We start from the raw sequence: 19201 nt of genomic DNA, 5'->3' as shown, positions 1-19201 counted from the left end.
CTGAAGATCCGGGCCAGATGAAGCCATCAGGACCACATCATCTGCAAAAAGCAGAGACTTAATCCTGCATCCACCAAACCAGATACCTTCAATGCCCTGACTGCGCCAAGAAATTCTGTCCATAAAAGTTATGAACAGAATCGGTGACAAAGGGCAGCCATGGCGGAGTCCAACTCTCACTGGAAACGGGTTTGACTTACTGCCGGCAATGCGGACCAAGCTCTGACACTGATCATACAGGGAGCGGACCGCCACAATCAGACAGTCCGATACCCCATACTCTCTGAGCACTTCCCACAGGACTTCCCGAGGGACATGGTCGAATGCCTTCTCCAAGTCCACAAAGCACATGTAGACTGGTTGGGCAAACTCCCATGCACCCTCAAGAACCCTGCCGAGATAATAGAGCTGGTCCACAGTTCCACAACCAGGACGAAAACCACACTGCTCCTCCTGAATCCGAGGTTTAAAAGGTTTAAAATCTCAAATAAAATAAAAAAGAATAGGTATATGATATTGTATAGATATTTTCGGCTAAAGCAGTTTCAAAATATTAAACCATAATTTATTATAAATTGACATCAGTTGGGAAGATGACATTTTTGGCCTAAGGACCTTGAGTGAAATGTTTTTTGTTTTTTTTTGCAATGTAGCAAAAATTGCAAATTAAAATCAATGTGGCTGCAAATAATTCAAACATCTCAAAGCATAATAATGACAATGATAATATCGATGACATTCATATTAACACTAATCCAAATACTAAGTATTTCTTTAAAAAAAATGTTTTAATTTCAAGCAGAAAATAAAAAAATAAAGCCCTCTCCCCAAAAATAAAAAATATTTATGTAAATTTTTTATATATTAAATTCCTACACGTATTTGTGTACATACTACAATAATGTATATTAAAAGGTACATTGACTTTTTGAGATTTAGTATGTGAAAAAATATGCATAATATGTAACACTTTTACAGCTGTTTTAGGGATTTAAACCTGACACCATAGAGAAAACAATACATCGAAATCTAAGTTTCTGCAAATTATTAACCCATCTAAGAAAATATGAATATTAAATATTGATATAAAACATTTTTTGGAAAGCTGACATTTTGTGTCATCTGGACTTTATATGTGATTTCTAGACTTGTTTAGCTTGAGTGATTATAGTGCGTGTTCATTCACCTGAAAGGTGTGGTGTCCTTATTGTCGTTCTTGTGTCCATGTTGTAATCGTATAATTTAGTCTGAGGAACAACAACATCGGTGCCACTGGCGCCAAATTCCTGGCAGAGGCCCTCAAAATGAATCAAGTGCTGTTATCGGTCAAGTGAGTATAACTTAATGTACATTTTCCAACTCCTCCAAAAAATTAAACGGCACCTCTTGATAGAAGATGTTAAACTGATGTAACCACCTATCAGCCTCCAGAACAACACAATTGAAGAGGAAGGTGCACGCGCCCTTGCTAAAGTACTGGAGTGTAGCCGCAAATTAGTGTCCCTGAAGTAAGTGCACAGTGCAACTGAATGGTCTGAATGTGTGGTTTTTTTTGTTAGTTTTTTTTTTTTAAAGAAAGGCCAAGGCCGTAATCACTAATCAGTGTTCTTATATGCTCTTTGCTTCAGCATAAGGAAGAATGGCATTGGAGCTAATGGAGCCAAGAAGATCGCAGATGCACTGAAGATGAATCGGACTCTTACCAAACTCACGTACTGTAATACTTTTGTTTCTCATTCACTCTCCAACATGTTTATGTACACTAATGTTTTTAAAGAACCACTGTTGAAAAATTATGCCATAAATATTAAGACATAAGATATACAGTAGGGGTCCCCAAACTATACGGCCCACGGGCCAGATCCGGCCCACCATCGTTCGAGATCTGGCCCGCAGGAAGTCCCAAGTAAAAAAAAAAAAAAAATCATTGTTATTATTATTATTTTTTTATTTTATTTTTTAAACATCTGTCCTTTCTAATCCATTTTCTACCGCTTGTTGCTTGTTACTCTCAGAGATTCCTAGCCGCTCAGGCAAATCACGTTGTCTAAAAATGCATTTTCCAATCGATGACGTGATATCATATATATATATATATATATATATATATATATATATATATATATATATATATATATATATATATAAAGAGCCCGGCCCCCGGCCAAATTATTTGAACCCACTGCGGCCCCCGGGTCAAAAAGTTGGGGGACCCCTGATATACAGCCTTATTATTGAACAATAAACTTGCTTGAATCAAATTAAGAGCATTTAAAATTTAGACTTAGACTTAGATAAACTTTATTGCTCCACGAGGGAAATTGTTCCACAAAGTAGATCCATTTCTAAGGATGGAAAGGTTAAGGATTGAAAGGATAATGCAGGTATTCATCCATCCATCCATCATCTTCCGCTTATCCGAGGTCGGGTCGCGGGGGCAGCAGCCTAAGCAGGGAAGCCCAGACTTCCCTATCTCCAGCCACTTCGTCTAGCTCTTCCCGGGGGATCCCGAGGCGTTCCCAGGCCAGCCGGGAGACATAGTCTTCCCAACGTGTCCTGGGTCTTCCCCGTGGCCTCCTACCAGCTGGGCGTGCCCTAAACACATCCCTAGGGAGGCGTTCGGGTGGCACAGGTATTAAGTAGACTAAAAATGTACCACAGTAGCAATATAAAATACAACATATACGTAATATTTACGTACTATGTATGCAGTATATTATATATACTGATATATTATATCATATAATTTGTTTTCAATATATAACATATATTATCGGAAGAGTTAGTGTTGCAAGGGATTCTGGGTATTTGTTCTGTTTTGTTTATGTTGTGCTACGGTGTGGATGTTCTCCTGAAATGTGTTTGTCATTCTTGTTTGGTGTGGGTTCACAGTGCGGCGCATATCTGTAACAGTGTTAAAGTTGTTAATATGGCCACCCTCAGTGTGACCGGCATGGCTGTTGACCAAGTATGACTTGCATTCACTTGTGTGTGTGAAAGGCCGTAGGTATTAAGTGATTGGGCTGGCATGCAAAGGCAGTGCCTTCTGTACTTCTCCCTACGTCCGTGTACGTAACGGCGTTTTAAAAAGTCATACATTTTCCTTTTTGAAATATACCGATAATTTTGAAACCGATACCGATAATTTCTATTTTATCGGCCGATAACATCGGCAGTCCGATATTATCGGACATCCCTAGTAGTAATGTGATCAAAGCTCACCATTAAGAATTCACACACAGCACCAACATTTCGGTACAAGGATGACATTATAAACCAGGGCTCGGGAACCTTTTTGGCCGAAAGAGCCATGAAAGCCAAATATTTCAAAATGCATTTTTCCAAGAGCCATATAATATATTTTACCACGAAATACAACTGAATGTGTGCATTTTTAAGCAAGACCAACATTTTGAGAGTATAATAAGTCTCAGAATAACATCGTTATTCGGAAGCTAACCATCCATCCATCCATACATTTTCTACCACTTGTCCCGTTCAATAATAAGTAAAATACTTCTTACCATTAATGTGACCTCTCGAGCAGGTGGGGTAGATAATGGATGGACTGATTAAAATGCATGAGAATGTTTATTTTTAACTCTGTGATTACCAGCGGAATTATTCATTACTTATCGTGTTAAGCAATGTCAGCTAAGATTTATCTGAGAGCCAGATGCAGTCATCAAAAGAGCCACATCTGGCTCTAGAGCCACAGGTTCCCTACCCCTGTTATAGACAAATGGTAAAAATACACTAAGTGTCAGGGTTATACGGTGTACCAGTACTAACAAAGTACCACGGCACTAATGATTTAAAAAAGGTACTATACTGCTTCAAAAAAATACCGGTACTTTGTTTTTCCCCAAACATGATGGCACACTGTTGTCATGTTGTGACATTGCTGGCAAATCGAACAAGAGAAGCATGTTAGGGCAATGCACACACACAGAGTACTTACAACCAAAACAGTGTGGAGACAAAAGAGGGAAAAAGGAAATATTTAAGCTTCAAAACTAACAAAAAAGGTAAAGCTATAAACACTGAAGCGACTCTCTGTAAGAAAAAGTGTGTGTTAAAGTACCAATGATTGTACCACACACACTAGGTGTGGTGAAATGTGTCCTCTGCATATGACCCATCCCCTTGATAACCCCCTGGGAGGTGAGGGGAGCAGTGGGCAGCAGCGGTGCCGCGCCCGGGAATCATTTTTGGTGATTTAACCCCCAATTCCAACCCTTGATGCTGAGTGCCAAGCAGCGAGTTAATGGGTCCCATTGTGTTATAGTCTTTGGTATAACTCGGCCGGAGTGTGAACTCACAACCTACCGATCTCAGGGCGGACACTCTAACCACTAGGACACTGAGTAGGTTTTATAAGGTAAGGTAATAACAGCAATACTAATGCCGTTTTTTTTAGTAACGAATAATTATTTTGTATACTTTGTAAACAGCATTTGCTTGTACTGTTTCTTACAATGACTCCACTTAGTACTTTACGTTTTTTACTAAATCCATTCCATAGTTTAATCCCACACACAGAAACACTAATTGCTTTCAAAGTTGTGTATGTGTATAACAGCGTTATATTTCCTTTGTTCCTAAGATTGTGCTTCTCTTCTTTTGTTGAGAAATACTGTTGTATATTTCTGGGCAGTTCGTTATTTGCTTTGTACAGGATGTTTGCAGTGTAAATGTACAAGATCTGTTCATTTCAGTATTTTAGAATCAATAAAAAGAGGATTATCACAAACCAAACAAATCAGGGAGTATTTGTATTGACACATTGCCGTTGTTTTCCCATCCCCAGCCTGTGCAGTAACCAGCTTGGCGACAAAGGCACGGCATCAGTGGCTGAGGCGTTGACAGTAAACCACACGCTGCTGTCACTTCAGTGAGTACTTAGCTGGCCTCATAAAAGCCTGTCGGCGATGCAGTCCAATGTAAAACAAAAGTAAATGACTCCTCAAGTGGTGAACATTAAGCTTGTCAATGCGGTCACATGGTTGTTTGATGTTTTTTTGTCAGGCTGCAGAGTAACTCCATCAGCAACAAAGGGATGACAGCCCTGACAAAAGCACTCCGGCTCAACAGAGGTCTCGTTTCATTGAAGTGAGTCCACTTAAAGTACTTCTTTGCCCAGTTGTCATTCATAAAAGTTAGCTGAATGGGTTTTTTTTCCGCAATGCAGTATATACTTTGCAAATAATTTGCAAACTGTGTCATTCCTAGAACAGCATTTTTTGTGGCACATAGTCTTGCACGAATGCTGAAAGCAGTTCTTACAAGTTTTCGTAGGATTTTGCACAACAAATGAATGCTTTGTAATTACAGTAGCAGTATTGGAACAATTTGAGGTGGAGGTTGCAACATCTTTCTTAAATTTTAGAATAATATTATGCTGACTGCTTCACTGCTTGAATTTTGCATTTTTCTTCAAAAATCGAGTGGTTTCCTGCATAGCATGTAGAGTTGCTGACCCGCTGTAGAAAAATAGGGAAACTTGGTCGACGTGACCTGCCATTAAAAAGAAGCATTATGTCAAAATTGAACAGTTCAAAAAATATATATATATTCTTTGACCCCCCCTTTGTTGAATTACTGTATCACACTAGCTGCATGTTGGTGACCCCAGGAGTCTTTATCATAAAGTGTAGTATCACTACCATGAAGTGTAGTGCCACTATCATAGAGTATAATATCACTATCATAAAGTGTAGTGTCACTATCATAAAGTGTTGTGTCACTATCATACAGTGTAATGCAACTATCATACAAACCCCGTTTCCATATGAGTTGGGAAAATGTGTTAGATGTAAATATAAACGGAATACAATGATTTGCAAATCATTTTCAACCCATCTTCAATTTAATGCACTACAAAGACAAGATATTTGATGTTCAAACTCATAAACTTTGTTTTTTTTTGCAAATAATAATTAACTTAGAATTTTTTGGCGGGCTTCACGGTGGCAGAGGGGTTAGTGCGTCTGCCTCACAATACGAAGGTCCTGCAGTACTGGGTTCAAATCCAGGCTCGGGATCTTTCTGTGTGGAGTTTGCATGTCCTCCCCGTGAATGCGTGGGTTCCCACCGGGTACTCCGGCTTCCTCCCACTTCCAAAGACATGCACCTGGGGATAGGTTCGACTTGTCCAGGGTGTACCCCGCCTTCCGCCCAATTGTAGCTGAGATAGGCGCCAGCGCCCCCCGCGACCCCAAAAGGGAATAAGCGGTAGAAAATGGATGGATGGATGGATGAATTTTTTGGCTGCAACATGTGCCAAAGTAGTTGGGAAAGGACATGTTCAACACTGTGTTACATCACTTTTTCTTTTAACAACACTCAATAAACGTTTGAGAACTGAGGAAACTAGTAGTTGAAGCTTTGAAAGTGGAATTCTTTCCCATTCTTGTTTTGTATGGAGCTTCAGTCGTTTAACAGTCTGGGGTCTCCGCTGTCATATTTTATGCTTCATAATGCGCCACACATTTTCTATGGGAGACAGGTCTGGACTGCAGGCGGCCTTGGAAAGTACCCGCACTCTTTTTTTACGAAGTCACGCTGTTTTAACACTTGTCTTGCTGAAATAAGCAGGGGCGTCCATGATAACGTTGCTTGGATGTGGTAATATCCTTTACACGATGATGTCGGTTTTTGATAAAGTCCGTAATGTTGTGTACAGAGGAGGGAAGGAGGCGACAACCAGGGCACAACTGCGGTTAACAAGGTTTATTTAAACCTTTGATGACACATGGCGTGTGTATGCTACTCTAAGTGAATGAGTGATGACTATGTGTAATATTAATGATGTAAATGTTACCAGGGTTTGTTGTCTGTGAGTGTTGGTTGTATCCTTCGTCGAATCCAGAGGGGCAAGGCGAAGAGGCAGTTCGTGAGCAGGCAAGATGTCGGGGGCAGGAGCGAGGCAGCGTGGTCTGGGTCTGAGCAGGGAGGTCGTGGATCGAGGAAGGCAGTTGGGAATCCGGATGGATGTCGAGAGGCAAGGTACGATCACGGAAGACGGGAGTCACTGTGGAAAACACAAGAGACATGAACAAGGGAGACTCGGAGAGAGAAAAGAGCAAAACACAGGGGAGGGAATGCCAGACGTAATGCTTTCTGAGAAGATAGCAACGTTCTGGCAAAGGTTCCTCGGGTCTGCTGGCTTTTATGCAGCTCCCTCTCATCAAATCCAGGTGTGTTGATTCTTGACCGGATGCAGGCTTGTTGCTGCTCGGGCGTGCTGCACTCAGCACGAGTGAGGGCGAGTCTGAGTGCACTGTCAGCAGAGACCTCTGTTGGCGCACTGCTAGCGGAGGCACACGCAGCTTCAGCCGCCGAAGAAACGCTGGTTCGATTCTGCCTCGTGACACGTAAATCATCATTTACATGCAGTGATTTCTCGATATTCTCTGAACTTTTTGATGATTTTACGGACCATAGATGCCTAAAATCCCTAAATTCCTTGCAATAGCTCGTTGAGAGATGTTTTTCTTAAACTGTTTGAAAATTTGCTTACAAAGTGGTAACCCTCACTCCATCCTTGTTTGTGAATTACTTAGCATTTCATGGAAGCTGTTTTTATACCCAATCATGGCACCCAACTGTTCCCTATTAGCCTGCACACCTGTGGGATGTTCCATATAAGTGTTTGATGAGCATGTCATCAACTTTATCAGTAATTTGTTTTTGTGTGCAAATAATCACTAACTTTAGAATTCATGCCAGCAACACGTGACAAAGAAGTTGGGAAAGGTGGCAATATCTTTCCTAACTTCTTTGTCACGTGTTGCTGGCATCAAATTCTAAAGTTAATGATTATTTGCACAAAAAAAAATGTTTTTCAGTTTGAACATCGAATATGTTGTCTTTGTAGCATATTCAACTGAATATGGGTTGAAAAGGATTTGCAAATCATTGTATTCCGTTTATATTTACATCTAACAGAATTTCCCAACTCATATGGAAACGGGGTTTGTACATCCATCCATCCATTTTCTACCGCTTGTCCATCTCGGGGTTGTGGGGGGTGCTGGAGCCTATCTCAGCTGCGTACAATGAAATAAAACTATCATGCTGTGCAATGTCTTTGTCATACAGTGTAGTGTCACTATTATACAGTGTAATACAACTATCAAAGTGTAGTGTCACTATCATAAGTGTAGTGTCACTATCTATTGTAACAATCATAAAGTGTAATGTCATAATCGTACAGTGTAATTTAGCCATCATAAAGTGTAGTGTCACTATCATACAGTGTACTGTCACTGTAGCGGCGAACAGCTGTCTCGTCAGCTGATGTACGAGCTCGCAACTGCGGCGACTTGGCAACTAGCCAAATCCCATTTAATAAAATGATATTTTATGGCAAAGCACATCCACACCCCTATTCACCGAGGCAACCCCAGGTAAGCTGTATAATTCGGCATTAGTTCAGCCAGTCGGTTTATATGATCAGAGCCAATCTATTCACTTTTACCCGCAGGTGGAGCGCAGCGCGCTCCCGTCTCACCTGCTGGTGCACGAGCCCTATAATTAGACAGCTGTGTCTAATCAAGGAGTGAATACTACGCCACCACCGTGTAGAGTGGGGGAAGGTTTAGTCTCCTTGAATATAACCCAGAGTTGTGCCAAAAAAAGTACCAAAACCAAAAGCTGAACAGGCAGCCGGCTAAAAGACTGTTAAAGGCTCCTAAAAGCTCTTTAAAGACTAAAAGACTGCTAAAAGCTAATAAAGGGTGCTAAAAGCTACTAAAAGCTCATAAAGGCTGCTAAAGGCTGCTAAAAAGACTAAAAAGGAAAAAGAAGCTGTTTCGTTGTTTGAAGCGAACTGTTGCAAACTAAAGGAAAATAAAAGGGAAAAAAAGTATATGGTCTGGTCTTTTGAGTGAAATCCAGAAGTATTCAGCATTGGTTCATCCTTTCAAGTGTGGGATAAGCGCAGCAAAAAAAAAAAAAAGCAAAACACTTGACAGTCACCATCATAAAGTGTAATGTCGCTATCATACAGTGTAATGTTACCATCATAAAGTGTAGTGTCACTGTCATTATCACACAGTGTAATGTCACTATCATAAAGTGTAGCATCACAATCATAAGGTGTAGTGTCACTATCATGAGGTGTAGTGTCACTATCATAAGGTGTAGTGTCACTGTCATTATGTGTAGTGTCACTGTCATTATGTGTAGTGTCATTATTATACAGTGTAATGTCACTCTCATAAAGTGTAGCGTCACTATCATAAAGTGTAGCGTCACTATCATAAGGTGTAGTGTCACTATCATAAAGTGTAGCGTCACTATCATAAGGTGTAGTGTCACTATCATACAGTGTAATGTATCTATCATAAAGTGTAGCGTCACTATCATAAAGTGTAGCGTCACTATCATGAGGTGTAGCGTCACTATCATAAGGTGTAGTGTCACTATCATACAGTGTAATGTCACTATCATAAAGTGTAGCGTCACTATCATAAAGTGTAGTGTCACTATCATAAGGTGTAGTTTCACTATCATACAGTGTAATGTCACTATCATAAAGTGTAGTGTCACTATCATAAAGTGTAGCGTCACTATCATAAGGTGTAGTGTCACTATCATAAAGTGTAGCGTCACTATCATAAGGTGTAGTGTCACTATCATACAGTGTAATGTAACTATCATAAAGTGTAGCGTCACTATCATAAAGTGTAGCGTCACTATCATGAGGTGTAGCGTCACTATCATAAGGTGTAGTGTCACTATCATACAGTGTAATGTCACTATCATAAAGTGTAGCGTCACTATCATAAAGTGTAGTGTCACTATCATAAGGTGTAGTTTCACTATCATACAGTGTAATGTCACTATCATAAAGTGTAGTGTCACTATCATAAAGTGTAGCGTCACTATCATAAAGTGTAGTGTCACTATCATACAGTGTAATGTCACTATCATAAAGTGTAGCGTCACTATCATAAAGTGTAGCGTCACTATCATACAGTGTAAAGTCACTATCATAAAGCGTAGTGTCACTATCATACAGTGTAATGCCACAATAATAAAGTGTAGTGTCACCATCATAAAGTGTAGTGTCATTATTATGCAGTTTAAGCTCAATATCATAAAGCGTAGTGTCACTATCATAAGGTCTGGTGTCACTATCATACAGTGTAATGTCACTATCATACAGCTTAATGTCACTGTCATAAAGTGTAGCGTCACTATCATAAAGTTTAGTGTCACTATCATACAGTGTAATGTCACTATCATAAAGTCTAGTGTCACCATCATAAAGTGTATTGTCATTATTATACAGTGTAATGTTACTATCATAAAATGTAGTGTCATCATCATGAAGTGTAATGTGGCTATTATACAGTATAATATTGCTATCATAAAGTGTCATGTCACTATCATAAGGTGTAGTGTCACAATCATACATAGTAATGTCAGCGTCATAAAACAGGACACACTATGTTTATGTTAAACAACTTAGATACACATCAAGTGTTTTGACTATGACAACAACAAGAGAGAAGAGTTGACAAATCTAAAAAAGTTGATATTTGTTTGGATGTTCAACAGACATTCGGACTCTCTGCCACGCTGAATATTTGGCAGTCGGTCGCACGGATTAGAAGCTTGCAACGCAGATGGATGTTCACCTCCCCGATTACCAAACAGATATTCAAGTTGGACAAACCGACTCTTTGTTAATTCTTCACCGGCTGTCAGTCCGTATAGCGGAGTCCTCTTGTAGTGTGTCCTGTTTAGGGGCCGTCGTAAAATTCCCTAGTCCATATCACATATAGCTTTTTGGTCAAGTGACTTGGAACACCAAAGTCACTTTCATATTGTTATTCCTCATTATTATACTCCAATGTTGTTTTTTCCCATTTTTATTTTTTTTTTAATTTCAATTATCAATTGCTTATTGGTCATGTGACCTCGAAGTCCTAAACCAGTGCTTCTCAACCTTTTTTCAGGGATGTACCCCCTGTGAACATTTTTATAATTCAAGTACCCCCTAATCAGAGCAAAGCATTTTTGGTTGAAAAAAAGAGATAAAGAAGTAAAATACAGCACTATGTCATCAGTTTCTGATTTATTAAATTGTATAACAGTGCACAATATTGCTCATTTGTAGTGGTCTATCTTGAACTATTTGGAAAAAAAGATATAAAAAAAACTAAAAACTTGTTGAAAAATAAACAAGTGATTCAATTATAAATACAAATTTCTACACATAGAAGTAATCATCAACTTAAAGTGCCCTCTTTGGGGATTGTAATAGAGATCCATCTGGATTCATGAACTTAATTCTAAACATTTCTTCACAAAAAAAATAAATCTTTATCATCAATATTTATGGAACATGTCCACAAAAAATCTAGCTGTCAACACTGAATATTGCATTGTTGCATTTCTTTTCACAGTTTATTAACTTACTTTCATATTTTGTTGAAGTATTATTCAATAAATATATTTATAAAGGATTTTTGAATAGTTGCTCTTTTTAAAATATTTCTAAATAATCTCACGTACCCCTTGGCATACCTTCAAGTACCCCCAGAGGTACACGTACCCCCATTTGAGAACCACTGCCCTAAACCACTATCGTATTGTGTGTTCCTCATTGTTGTACTCAGCTCACACAATGGTATGTTTTACTTTATTTATTTTGTATCTATTTTTAAAATAATCTCATCTTCAATAACTTTGTGGTCACTTGACCTTGAACCCCAAAACCACTTTCATATTGTTTGTTCCTCATTATCCTCAGTTCACACAATGTTTTTTTTCCAGTTTTTATTTTATTTATTTATTTATTTTCAACGCACCAATTACTTTTTGGTCACGAGACCTAGAACAGCAAAACCATTTTCATAATTGTTTTCCTTGTCATTATACTCGGCTTACATATTGTTTTTTTCTCTCCAGTTTTTAGTTCATTAGTTTTATTTGAAATCACCAAAACCTATTTTATGTTATTTGTTTCTCATTTCTAACCCCAGCACATGTGTTGACTTTTCCAGTTTAGATTTTTTTTTTGTTTGTTTGTTTTTTAATCAATTTTGGAATACTACAATGGTCAATAAGTTTTTGGTCATGGGATCTAGTGTCACCACCTGTCAGGCAGGCCTAACTTTTTCTTGTTTCCCTGTTTTCTGTATGTTTTCTCTCCAGCGCTCTTATTTCAGTTAACAATCGGTTTGGCTCCATCACTCTGGATTGAGCGCTGTCTCCCTCACCTGTCTTTGATTAGGGATCAGGAGTCTCACCTGCTTCTAATCACTAATCAGAGAGCTATATATGCCAACCTCACCTTCCAGTCGGGGCCGGATCATTGCAATTGTTCTTTGGAAACTGCTGTTTTCTACCCTAATGCTCCGTGCTTTGCTACACATACTGTGTTGAGAATTGAAAGACTCTTTTCCCTGCACGTCACGTTCAGTCTCTGCATCTGGAGGTCACAACCACCGCGACGATGCATGTTCATAAAATCTAGATCAGTGGTTCTCAACCTTTTTTCAGTGATGTACCCCCTGTGAACATTTTGTAATTCAAGTACCCCTTAATCAGAGAAAAGCATTTTTGGTTGAAAAAAAGAGATAAAGAAGTAAAATACAGCACTATGTCATCAGTTTCAGATTTATTCAATTGTAGAACAGTGCAAAATATTGCTCACTTGTAAAATAAAGATACAAAAATAACTAAAAACTTGTTGAAAAATAAACAAGTGATTCAATTATAAATAAAGATTTCTACACATAGAAGTAATCATCAACTTAAAATAAGGGATTGTAATAGAAATCCAGCTGGATTCATGAACTAAATTCTAAACATTTCTTCACAAAAAAATAAATCTTTAACATCAATATTTATGGAACATGTCCACAAAAAATCTAGCTGTCAACACTGAATATTGCATTGTTGTATTTTTTTCCACAGTTTATGAACTTACATTCATATTTTGTTGAAGTATTATTCAATAAATATATTTATAAAGGATTTTTGAATTGTTGCAATTTTTCAATAAATATATCTATAAAGGGTTTTTGAATTGTTGCTATTCTTAGAATATTTAAAAAAAATCTCACGTACCCCTTGGCATACCTCCAAGTACCCCAAAGGGCACGCGTACCCCCATTTGAGAACCCCTTATCTAGATCACCAAAAAAACTTTCATATTGTTTGTTCCTCTTTATTATACTTGGTAAACGCTTGTTTTTTTCCATTTTCTATGTTTTCGTTTTTAACATTTTTGAACATTTATGTGACTTTTTGGTCACATAACCTTGAACCCCAATACCCCTTTCCTATTTTTGTAATTATACATGATTATTAACATATTTTTATTGTTTTTAAGATTTCAATAGTCAATTGCTTCTTAGTCATTTCACCCACAGCAGAACCCCAGAACCACGTTCATATTGTTTGTTCCTCGTTACTATCCCCGGCTCATGCTTTTTATTTTCCAGTTTGAATGATTTTTTTGATACGATTTTTTTAATGATAACGACGAAAAAGTTAATACGTACCTTGCAGAACTGACCGCCACATTCCCTGTCGGACAAAAACAAGCTCCACACTACCCCATTGATCCATATAGGAAAAAAAAAAAAGTTAGATTTACAACCCGATTGCCAGAAGCTAGGAAAATAACGCCAGTTAGCTGCCGCCAAATTGAGACAAGTGACAGCCAAGGTAATGAGGTTAAACAAAATAAAACTGCTATGAGTTTGACAGATAAACAATCAGACATGCTGGCATCGATTGTAAAGCTTTTGTCATCTGATGGAACGCATTGACATTTTACAGACTATTTTTTAATCTCACGGTAATAAAAATCCAGGAAAAGGTGTAGACTTGTGCCCATAATTTTTTTCAAGGGACGGTTGGCAAAATGCTAGTATCATGTCTGCTTCTTCTGCCTGTACGGTATCTGATTACTGCAGTAATGCAAGATCGAACAAGAACTAAACACGAAAGGAACACAGGAGAGCTAACTATAACCTACTCAGTGGCCTAGTGGTTAGAGTTTCCGCCCTGAGATCGGTAGGTTGTGAGTTAAAATCCCGGCCGAGTCATACCAAAGACTATAAAAATGGGACCCATTACCTCCCTGCTTGGCACTCAGCATCAAGGGTTGGAATTGGGGGTTAAATCACCAAAAATGATTCCCAGGCGCGACACCACTGCTGCCCACTGCTCCCCTCACCTCCCAGGGGGTGAGCAAGGGTGATGGGTCAAATGCAGAGAATAATTTTGCCACACCTAGTGTGTGTGTGACAATCATTGGTACTTTAACTTTAACTTTAACATTGGTGTTTGTTAACGGCAAAGACAACAAAGTGTTAATTGGAAGCCGGCAATAATTGGAGAGAGGCTGTTATTTTGAAAATGGGAAAACTCAGCCTCATTAAAAAAAACTCAATCTTCTGAGCTTAAATAATGATTTTGACGGCATGAGGAAGTGGAACTGGAAGCAACACTCTCTTTGCCTGCATTGTCGTTTTTACTCACAAGCATATTGCACAACAGCGCAGCAACACAACCAGATTTTAATAGCGGTAAGTCCAAACTGCTTAGTCAGCATTAATAATGATAATGAGTTCTTTGTAAACAAAAGTGCAAAGGGTTAAATGATTAAAAACAACGAGGGACGGGTGCTTGGTCAGAAGTAAAGATGCTGAGATTGGAAAGGAACAGGAAGTGAACTGAAAAATAAGAGTGAAAGACAGGAACTCAATACCAAAACACAGGAAAACAATAAACACAAGCCCAATCTGTCGTAAGGCGTCATGACATTTACCATTTTTAGGTGGTTTGCGTTTTTTAAGCGTCTCAATTCTGCGGAGATCTCGCAAAACATCCATGTTCCTTTGGGGGCTCTTTACAATTCTGACAAGAATTTAGTAGAAATATGTTAAAAATGTAAAAAGTAAATATTCACTTCCTGTTCACCATTGCCGTGTCTGTTTTACTTCTGGTTCACTGACATATGAAAAAAAATCTATTGCGAGATCTCGCAGAAAGTATTGCGAGATCTCATAGAAGGTATTGCGAGATCTCGCTGAAAGTATTGCGAGATCCCGCAGAAAGCATTGCGAGATCTCGCAAAACATCCATGTTTCTTTGGGGGCTCTGTACAATTCTGACAAGAATTTAGTAGAAATATGTTAAAAATGTAAAAAGTAAATGGAGCATAATGAAAAGTATGTACAATGTTTGAAAAAAAAATGTCATAACCTTTGTGTTAGTGGTTCTTCTCCTTTAGGCCTGTCCACCATTCATTGCTAGAACATATTGTGATGCATAGATTCCTAGTGTTTTTATTCAAATTTTAATTTTGAATGTATGTTTCTCTGTAACAGCTTGAGAGAGAACTCTATCGGCGTAGAGGGAGCAAAGAACATGGCCCACGCGCTTCATGAGAATAACACATTGCAGGACCTCGAGTGAGTAACCTTTTGGGCGATGGGCCACAGTGAAAATATCCGGCAGCACAGAGAAGCTAACTGTCCAATAAACCTTAGACCGTCACCTCACAATCAAAGTGATTTCTTATTTTCCTGTTTCACATTCAACAACTCTTAGAAAAATGTATTCACTCACCAGTTTTGGAAGATGTTCTTTCAGTTTTTTAATTTTGTAGAAAATAAAAGCAGATAACAGACATGACAAAAAACTATTGTAATTTCAAATGGCAATTTCCGGTTCTAAGAGACACTAAAATAAATAAAGAAAATAAATAGTGGTCAATGATTTTAAAAATCAAGTGGAGAGAAAATTATGGAATCACTCCATACTTTTTATGGAATGATTAAAAAACAACAGAGGAAAAAAAAAAAATTCAACACACCACTAGTACTTTGTAACCTTTGCAATCTCGACAATCAATACTCTTCATCAATCTTGCTCCAACTTTCTCTGAATGTTGTTGTCAGATCAGTTTTGCGTCTTGTCATGGAACATTTTCTTTAATTTCCACAACAGATTTTCAATTGGACTGAGATTCGGACTATTTGCAGTCCATGGCACTAACTTTTAGTGTCTTTCTTTGAGGAAAGTTTTTACTCAATGGCAAGATGTACAAACCCTGTTTCCATATGAGTTGTGAAATTGTGTTAGATGTAAATATAAACGAAATACAATGATTTGCAATGATTTTCAACCCATATTCAGTTGAATATGCAACAAAGACGACATATTTGATGTTCAAACTAATAACAATTTTTTTTTTGCAAATAATCATTAACTTTAGAATTTAATGCCAGCAACACGTGACAAAGAAGTTGGGAAAGGTGGCAATAAATACTGATAAAGTTGAGGAATGCTCATGAAACACTTATTTGGAACATCCCACAGGTGTGCAGGCTAATTGGGAACAGGTGGGTGCCATGATTGGGTATAAAGACAGCTTCCCAAAAAATGCTCAGTCTTTCACAAGAAAGGATGGGGCGAGGTACACCCCTTTGTCCACAACTGCGTGAGCAAATAGTCAAACAGTTTAAGAACAACGTTTCTCAAAGTACAATTGCAAGACATTTTGGGATTTCAAGATCTACGGTCCATAATATCATCAAAAGGTTCAGAGAATCTGGAGAAATCACTCCACGTAAGCGGCATGACCGGAAAACCAACATTGAATGATCGTGACTTTCGATCCCTCAGACGGCACTGTGTCAAAAACCGACATCAACCGCTAAAGGATATCACCACATGGGCTCAGGAACACTTCAGAAAACCACTGTTGCTGAATACAGTTTGTCGCTGCGTCTGTAAATGCAAGTCAAAGCTCTACTATGCGAAGCGAAAGCCATTTATCAACAACATCCAGAAACGCCGCCGGCTTCTCTGGGCCAGAGATCATCCAAGATGGACTGATGAAAAGTGGAAAAGTGATCTGTTGTCTGACGAGTCCACATTTCAAATTGTTTTGGGAAATTTTCGACATTGTGTCATCCGGACCAAAGGGGAAACGAACCATCCAGACTGTTGTCAACGCAAAGTTCAAAAGCCAGCATCTGTGACGGTATGGGGGTGCATTAGGGCTCAAGGCATAGGTAACTTACATATCTGTGAAGCCACCATTAATTCTGAAAGGTACATACAGGTTTTGGAACAAAAAATGCTGCCATTTAAGCGCCGTCTTTTTCATGGACACCCCTGCTTATTTCAGCAAGACAATGCCAAGCCACATTCAGCATGTGTTACAACAGTGTGGCTTCATACAAAAAGATTGCGGGGACTTTCCTGGCCCGCCTGCAGTCCAGACATGTCTCTCATCGAAAATGTGTGGCTCATTATGAAGCGTAAAATACGACAGTGGAGACCCCGGACTGTTGAACGACTGAAGCTCTACATAAAACAAGAAAGGGAAAGAATTCCACTTTCAAAGCTTCAACAATTAGATTCCTCAGTTCCCAAACGTTTATTGAGTGTTGTTAAAAGAAAAGGTGATGTAACACAGTGGTGAACATGCCCTTTCCCAACTACTTTGGCACGTGTTGCAGCCATGAAATTCAAAGTTAATTATGTTTTGCAAAAAAAAAAAAAGTCTATGAGTTTGAACATCGAAAATCTTGTCTTTGTAGTGCATTCAATTGAATATGGGTTGAAAAGAATTAGCACATTTTTCAACTCATTTGTAAACGGGATTTGTACTATCATCTTCAAAAATAATGTTGTCATGCCCCAGCATCCTATCGACTGTTAGAATAAGAAAAGTGTCCAAAATGTCAGCGTTAACTTGTGCATTTATTTAAGATGTAATGACAGTCGTCTCCCCGGTGCCTTCACCTGACCTGCATCCCCATATTATCAATGACTGTGGAAATGTGCATGTTTTCTTCAGGCAGTTGTCTTCATAAATCTCATTGAAATGACACCAAACAAAAAAGTTCCCCAATAGAAGCTCATTACCTCGCCCAATGCAGTGTTGTGATTCATCACTGAATATGATTTACATCCAGTTATCCATAATCCACGAGTGTGTTTTTTACTATGCCAATCAGAACCCAGTTTTTTTATGTTTAGCTGTATGTTTAGCTGTTAGTGACTGCTTCGTTTAGCTTTTCCCTATTTGAATTCCGTTTCCTTTAGGCACTTTCTTTGGTCACATACGATGACTTCAGTTTCAGCCCATTTGTTCTTAATTTGTTTGCTGTTCATTTTCTGTGTTCAAGACATATTGACTTGAAGGGGTCAAATAATGATTGAATTCCCTACCTTTAAAACACTTCCTTTTGGTCTACATAACATGTAATGGTAGTTCTTTGGTCAAAGTTTTGCACAAATTATGTTTTACAGACCATCTTGGTCTTTTCAGGATTGTTTGTTTTGTAGGCGGTCTGATTTACGCGTCTCCACTTCGACTGCGCCTTCTCCCCATCAGCCATGTTGTAATTGTTTACTGAACGATACATTAGAGGAATACATTACTTTTTATTAGAAATGGCAACAGTGGAGAATACATTTGCATGCACGAGCCCCACGATAAGAGGATAGAAAAAAAGTAAGAACTTATTGATTACAATGTTGGACTCACGCAACTTTCGGGTACATTTTTGACCATATATGGTGATATCTGCTGATTATTGTGAAACCGTCACAAGTTGAGCAAATTCCAATCGGCTCGTTTGGACAAAACGTAACAGAAGGCAAGATTGTTTTATACCTTCTTGGTTTCATTCAAAATGTTGGGGACTTATGCAGATCCCAAATACACAAAAACGGCTACTGATCGTAAGAAAAGTTGGTTTTGCATAATAGGTCCACTTTAAATACCCTGTTTTGGCGCTTGGATGTTTTCCTTGGTCTACCAGTATGCTCGCCTTTTACAACCTTCGTTACGCGTGGTCCAGATGTTAGACACAGCGGACTGTGAACAATTCACATCATTTGCAACATTGCGTGGTGATTCATCTTCACTAAGTTTTATAACCTTTTCCTTTTCCGTCAATTGTCATCTCTTGTGTTGGAGCCACCCGGTGTGACAGCTATCTAAGGTGTCAAGACTCATTTTTAATTGCAGACTACTGACCAGATTTAATCTGATGCAGGTCCAGAAAGTTGCCATTTAAAATGACTACAGTTTTGTGTCATGTATGTTATCTGCTTTTTTTCTACAAAATTAAACAACTAAATGAACATCCTCCAAGTTTGGTAATTCCGTAATATTTTCCAGCGGTTTATTAGTATGTTTCTTTTT

At 38.5% G+C, this 19201-nt stretch overlaps 1 protein-coding gene across 1 annotated transcript in view; it reads left to right on the top strand.

The window, feature by feature from the left end:
- Window positions 1-19201, top strand: part of nlrc3 (NLR family, CARD domain containing 3) — a 54708-nt gene that overhangs the window by 28886 nt on the left and 6621 nt on the right. The window contains exons 7-12 of the mRNA XM_061909270.1: window positions 1247-1330; window positions 1425-1508; window positions 1629-1712; window positions 4811-4894; window positions 5029-5112; window positions 15363-15446. Of these exons, the coding sequence (XP_061765254.1) occupies window positions 1247-1330; window positions 1425-1508; window positions 1629-1712; window positions 4811-4894; window positions 5029-5112; window positions 15363-15446 (504 nt within the window). The remainder of the gene's footprint in view (window positions 1-1246; window positions 1331-1424; window positions 1509-1628; window positions 1713-4810; window positions 4895-5028; window positions 5113-15362; window positions 15447-19201) is intronic.

The sequence above is a fragment of the Nerophis ophidion genome, linkage group LG08 (assembly GCF_033978795.1).
Source record: "Nerophis ophidion isolate RoL-2023_Sa linkage group LG08, RoL_Noph_v1.0, whole genome shotgun sequence".
In the NCBI taxonomy this organism is placed as follows: domain Eukaryota; kingdom Metazoa; phylum Chordata; class Actinopteri; order Syngnathiformes; family Syngnathidae; genus Nerophis; species Nerophis ophidion.
Note: the sequence above shows the minus strand (reverse complement) of the source record. Positions and strands in the feature narration are given on the sequence as shown.